We start from the raw sequence: 6,403 nt of genomic DNA on the forward strand, positions 1-6,403 counted from the left end.
AATGAGATGCCCAAAACAAAGGGCAGGACATGTGGAGTGCCCTGAGCAGACCGAGGGACACATCAACACTGACCGCTCCAGTGTCCGCCAGAGTTTACACTCCCACTTCAGCTCGGGGCCTGACCCGACCGTGTGGTAGTTAATGAGACATCAAATATATGGACAATTGAAAACCCCACATCAAATAGTGAAGAAAAGTATTACTAAATTTTTGTAACTATAATTGTGTAAAGATCATGGCGCTTAAACACCTCAAATGGTTGTTAGGATTAGTGATTTAACAGTTAACCATAAAAAGGTTTCATCTCGTATTTATTTAAGCATGCATGCGTAAGCGATTGACGCTAACTAAAATCTTTATGTAAATATATTTGTGCAACAATCACACCACCGAAAACCTCACGCCTCAAATTGTTGTCAGGAGTGGAGATTTAAAAAGTGTTCAGCAAAATGGCTCTCAGATGAGAAGTTCACCTTTTTTTTCCTTCTTTCCTTGTCAGATAAGGTCACCCATTTCACTTGATAGAATATGCAACATTCACAGCACACACATAATTGTAACTTTAAATTGAACATTAATAACATTCACAGGTAAGGGACAACTGCAACCAGAAAAATAGAGCATACAAATACAAAGACTAGAGGAAACACAGATAGGAGACAACCCAACCAACCGGCGGTGGCATCGTCAAATTTCTCACTAGTTCCAAACTAATAATGGGGTGGACAAGATAACCCATCCTTCTTAAGAATGCCTGGGGTCTATTGACCCAAAAAGATGGGCTCATCCTCGACATGTTGGTGTGTTTGGTAAACAATGGGTCCTATCCAAATTTTCTATAAACCTATACTGAGGGGAACTGGGTCCAGAGCATGAGCTATAGCTCCACGTCTTTCAGATGACATTGATATTATCAATTATATATTAATCATAATTTATAATCCAAAAGAAGAAAAGGAAATGCTTTCAGAATCAGAAACTGGAGCTAAAGGTGGAAAAAGAGAAATGGCATGTCTGACTTGAGCATCACTTTTTCAAATGGCATGTCCAAAATCATCCACATCAAGGTTGATCCAGCTTGTATTTTATTGGAGATTTTGTGCACCAAGAAGAATCACACTATAAATCCTCCTTTGTGCACCAAGAATCACAATATTAATATCTTCATTACCTTCTTTAATAATTTCACAAAAGTCAATGCCCATCAATGTCTTTACCTACCTGTTGAAGATTGCAATAATAAAGTTAAAGCATTCTTCATTGCAAGCTAAATCTAAATGGCATCCTGAAAATAAAATTCAATCTTATATTTTAACTGGAGGACATCATAGTAGTTCTTTAACATGTAAAGAAGAAACAAATGGTAAAAAAAAAATTAAACACTACCAAACATCTGTATCACCATCCAGTTGATTTCTGCTTTTGCTTTCTTTCTTTTTTTCCTTCCTCCAAACAGATTCAAAATGCACATACCCAAATTGATTTTCTAATAGACAGATAATACCATGATGTTGATTTGCAGATTTTGGACCACTACTAGGCATGAGAAACACACATAATATTGGGTAATTTGGTGAGAGCTGACATCTAGGATCTGAAAAACATGCAAATTGTGATGATGTTTGACCCACAAAGCTTCTACCCTTCAAAGTTCAAACTGCTGAATCTAAGACATCACAGTCCAAACCTAACAGGCTACAGCTGTTTCACTGGAAACCCTATTATGCAAATGCTGTTTCAAGTGGCTGTGAAAATCATTTCAGAATTGTAGCCCATCCAACTGCAATAGGATATGAGTTCTCAAATCATGCAACACCCTCAAGGCCACTCTGCCACTTACGAAGGGAGCCGGTCCTGACTAAGGAACTGTGCTTATTCACTGAAAAAGTAAATTACAAGGATGACTACCTTTCAATTGAAAGATGAAAAATACATGCTCTCTCCAGAATTCTTTCAATAAGGAGGAATACATGGAACAGAATGAGTCCTAAATTCAACAAGAATGTCACATTTGTCAATATTATTAGACTAATTACCTACAAAGGGGTAAGTCATGAACATTCTCTTTCCGTTTTTTTAATGACAGACTGGAAGAACTCTCTACCAGAGTTACGAAGTGCCAAAGAAACATTAAAATCCAGAAGTGTCTTCTATAAAAACGCAAGTTTAATTTAAGAAGGCAACAGAAAGCATCCAAAATAACCTTTACAACAAGGAATGAGACAATGAATAACACACAAAAGATAAATCTGGTCATTAACTTTGAAAAACATGAAGCACTCAATATAAACTGTACCTTGTACCACTAGAAATAGATTCCTAAGACATGGATTAAATATTAATTGAACCAGCAATAGCTTCACATCAATTTATCAGAGAAATGCAATCTGTGATCACAAATTGATGTTCTCTGATAAATTGATGTGAAACTACAATCTGTGATCGCCTAATCCTGTAGGTCTAGGACATAGCCCGGTTTTTGTACTTGTTTCATCCCTACTCATAAATACAACACTATCGCCTTTGTATAAAAAATTAAAAAAAAATACCAATAATAAAAAATAAAAAATGCAATTTTGTGATCCAGAATCTTTTCTTTCTATCTTCTCTCTTATTTTGCATTTTCTGGACAGAACCAAAAAGATGCATGCTATGAAATTTAATATATTCTCAAGTTTTATGGAAATATAGGTTATGGGATATAAGGATCATTAAGACTCTGCTACAGCGTTCTATCTTTTTTGTTTTTAGCTAACTATTCAACTCTATCTTATGATTAGCTTCCACATAATTTATTTTTAGCATTCTAGTTGATGCAACCTCATTTTGAGGCGAGCTTTGGTTTGCTCATAATTTTTACCTTGGTCGCTTTGGTTTCATACATGTAAAGTTTCAAACATAGACGATCAAATTTGGCCAAGTAATCTCACCATTTAAGCTGTGTCATGAGGTTTGGAACGCAATAGAATGCTCTTATACAAGCTTTTAAGCAGAAGCCCCATCCCAGTTTTTACGCACCATTATGGTTTACGTTTGAAATAAATTTATCCCTAAAATATATATCCCCTCTCCATAGAAAGGGTTACTTTGTACGCTTTGAAAAAGTTAATAGTGCAAGAAATTAAAGTTCCTGCACTTGTGCGAACCATGAGTTGGCTTGGATGAGTCGAGGACACCTTCACTGTGATGCTGAAGGCCGATGCGATGTGGGAATTGTTCTAACATCTGATTGCAATACGCCTTGTGTGATGCCAATGACCAGAGTGATTCCGGATCTCTCCTCTTCTTTTCTCTCACAATTGTCCTACATAAACTCTGAAAATGCTAGTTTCAATTAGCATTTGGGTTCTTAGGTGTTGCTTAAATACCCTACATCTAACTAGCACATAACCAATCTGACTTAAGAGAATAACCCTGCAGCTTCCTACAAAAGAATTAATGGATGATCACGACACAAGCACCAAGCCTGATATTTCTATGATTTCATTTACCAAAATCATAAATTTCAGCTATATATAAAAAACCAAATCATTTGAATATCATCCCTATATATAACCTTGCTAAATACCAAGGTGGCTACATATGTAAACATTATTGCTAGAAAACTGAGCAAGCAACCTGGTAAGGAACATGAATAAGAACATACCATATGAATCATGAATTACAAATGCCTACATGCAGCAGCACTCAATGACATGTTATTCAATGAAAACAAAGCTTCCAACTAGCTTTGAAATCTATTTAAACCAGATTTATACACCTATTTTGGAATCAGCAAAAGGGCTACACTTCCTACCACACATCACCCACAAATTTCCAATTTTGACACGACCAAACAAGATTAGGTTAAGAATTCAGTTCCAAGCTTTGATTCTGATGACTAGACCTATCACACTAAAGAGTCATTGGACCCATACATGGGGTGTGTAGGCAACTAAATTGAGTCATAGAAAATGCATATTCAAAGTGACTTGTCAAGCCACTAAATTGAAAGTCCAGTCCAGAATTTTGATCAATTAGCAAAATTAATTAATTCAACCTTATGGATTTGAATAAAAGCTTTCGAAAAAAGAAATCAATCATGCATCTCAAGGAGCAGATGTCGGATCAAGAAAAAAAACGCTACAAATAGATCAGTCACAAAGCTCTTTGTAGTACAAATTGGTAAAAGCAGAGAAGCAAACTACATAGGCACATAAGTACAAGAATTTACTGCCAAACCAGCAATAAGAGATCAATAACACCAGTGCAGTATTTAAGTCATAGAAAATCATCAAATGATGTCGTAGAGATGGTATAAGAAAAGTTACCAACATGCTTTCATCTGTGTACAAAATGGTCAAAGTTTCTGATCAAAGTGTCAGTATAAACACTACCACAAGCCCAGAAACTTGCAATGTTTTTAGTTTTATACTCTCACAACATTGAGACAAACTTCACCCCTATTTATATATAATCCTTTGCCAGCTACATTGGTCTTAAACTTTCATAGACACACAAACGCCAACAATACCAAAAAACCAAAAAAGTGTTGCAGCAACGGGGTTTAATTCTTCTCCTTTTGGCTGTTCTGTAAATCCACCATGCAATTCAGGCTAAGCCGGTTACATACAGCAACAAAAATTCCAAGGCAACAAATGTTGAGAAATAAAAATTATATTGATTTGTTAAGAGATTCAACTAACACAACAGGTTATCAAATTCAAGGCAATACAACAACATTTGGGGGTTTTTTTTTTTTTTTTATGAATACCAACCTCTAGTTGGCATCGAAAGCTTAAAACTTTGCTGAACCCGATCAAAGCAATGCAGTGAGCCTGGCCTCGAAAACAAACCCCCGGCAAAGCCCATCGCCGCTTCCAGGCACACCATCAATCCACCGCCACTCGCCTTTCCCCGAACAATGGTCCCACAAAGCCAACTTCCCAACTCTCTTGGCCGAAAAACAAACCCTATCACCGCTACCAAACACCTTGAACTTGCTCGACTCTTGAAAACACCTGAACATGTCCACCGGCATTCGGCCCGCCTCGTCCCACTCCAAGCTATCCAAGTCCAGCCTCAGTATCAAAATCGTCGAGCACGAAGCATTCAGCGAGAAAGACGATTTCAACCCACCAACCATCAAAACCTTGTTCCCGTTTCCGCGAACCAAACGGGGTCGTTTCAAGATGTCAAAAACGTCCCCCCACTCGTGCTTTTCGAGCCGAGTCCACGTCTGGGAGGTCTTCAGTTTTGAAATTGTGCAATGAAAGAGCTTCCATTGACTCCTCCAAGGCGAACCCACATCGCAGAGAGCGTAAACCGAGTCAAAGACCAAAATTGGGCTTCTGGGTTTCGATGGGAGGTTAGATGAGAACTTTAGCCACTGGTTTGAACCGGAGAAGTAGAGAGCGGCGAGCTCGGTAAGGACCATGACTCGAGTTTCGGAGTCAACGAGGACCGAGCCGTGGCGCGACCAAGCAGACCCGAGCTGGGGCAGGACTCGGAACTGGCGAGTCAGAGGGTTGCAGACGACGAGTGACTTGGTGGACTCGGGCGAGTCGGGCGATTCGCCCCAGAGGTAGACGAAGCCGAGGGAGGAGGCGACGGGGTGGGGGGAGCGGAAGGGAAGAAAATCTAGGTTGAATCTGAGCCATTGGTTGTCGTCGGGGTCGAACACGTGGAGGCAGGGAGGGGAGGATACGTGGCGGTGGTGGTGGTGGTGGGGAGGGCGGAGGGCTAAGAGGTTGAGGGGAGGCGATTGGGTGGAGATGAGCTGTATGAAGGATGGTGAGGTCAGGAGGTGGTTGAAGAACTTGGAGAGTGAGCGGCAGATCATGACCTGACGGAGGGGAAGGCTGGAGAAGATCTGGTGGAGCGTGTCTTGCGGGAGAGCGTCCATGGCTATGCGGTGGAACGGCGGAGTATTGGATCAGGAGAAAAGAGCACAGACCGAAGAGAGAGAGAGAGAGAGAGAGAGAGAGAGAGAGTTGTGGGCTATGCGGGAGAGGAGAGACGTTTTGGTCGTCTCAGGAGTCGTCTCAAGTGTCTTCTTTCTTTGAGCTAACAGCCGAGTTTCATTTCGAGTCTCCTCCTGTTCTTTCTATTGATTACTTTCCCTATTAAGTAAATACAAAAATTGAAATTGAAATTAGTTTTATAAAGTCCATAAGGCAATATTTTGCATACCAATAAAGCAAGAGATGACCAATTATAATGAAATCAAAACCAATTTATGTTTTTTTAAGAGAACTTTTGGGTTCATAGAAGAAAAAACCTCACATAAGGGATAGGCTAGTTCATTGCCAATCAATCTTGGCATGAAATGAAACCACGGTACTACAACTTCTATATTTTATGGCATTAATTAAATACCAATTTTTTGTTCTTAAATGCTATTGAAAGGATCTTTAATAACAT

General features: G+C 39.3%; 1 protein-coding gene across 5 annotated transcripts; it reads right to left on the minus strand.

Moving 5' to 3' along the window:
- Window positions 1–797: 797 nt before the first annotated feature.
- Window positions 798–6,065, minus strand: LOC103341851 (SKP1-interacting partner 15). Of its 5 annotated transcripts, none has more exons than XM_008245406.3 (2): window positions 4,759–6,065; window positions 798–1,222 (listed from the first exon to the last, which is right to left on the minus strand). In XM_008245406.3, the coding sequence occupies exon 1, from the start codon at window positions 5,883–5,885 to the stop codon at window positions 4,800–4,802; it is 1,086 nt and encodes a 361-aa protein (XP_008243628.1). In that variant the 5' UTR covers window positions 5,886–6,065; the 3' UTR covers window positions 798–1,222; window positions 4,759–4,799. The 5 variants fall into 5 exon arrangements, with proteins under 5 accessions (XP_008243628.1, XP_088911549.1, XP_088911551.1 ...); XM_089055423.1 differs by lacking the exon at window positions 798–1,222 and adding an exon at window positions 2,913–3,316; XM_089055425.1 differs by lacking the exon at window positions 798–1,222 and adding an exon at window positions 2,913–3,425.
- Between the last annotated feature and the right edge of the window lie 338 nt (window positions 6,066–6,403).

This window comes from Prunus mume, linkage group LG6 (assembly GCF_029339155.1).
Source record: "Prunus mume cultivar Tortuosa linkage group LG6, ASM2933915v1, whole genome shotgun sequence".
Taxonomy (NCBI): Eukaryota; Viridiplantae; Streptophyta; class Magnoliopsida; order Rosales; family Rosaceae; genus Prunus; species Prunus mume.

What these genes read in the sequence shown, in the direction of transcription:
- LOC103341851 (XM_008245406.3), bottom strand. Translation starts at nt 5,885, where the DNA reads ATGGACGCTCTCCCGCAAGACACGCTCCACCAGATCTTCTCCAGCCTT.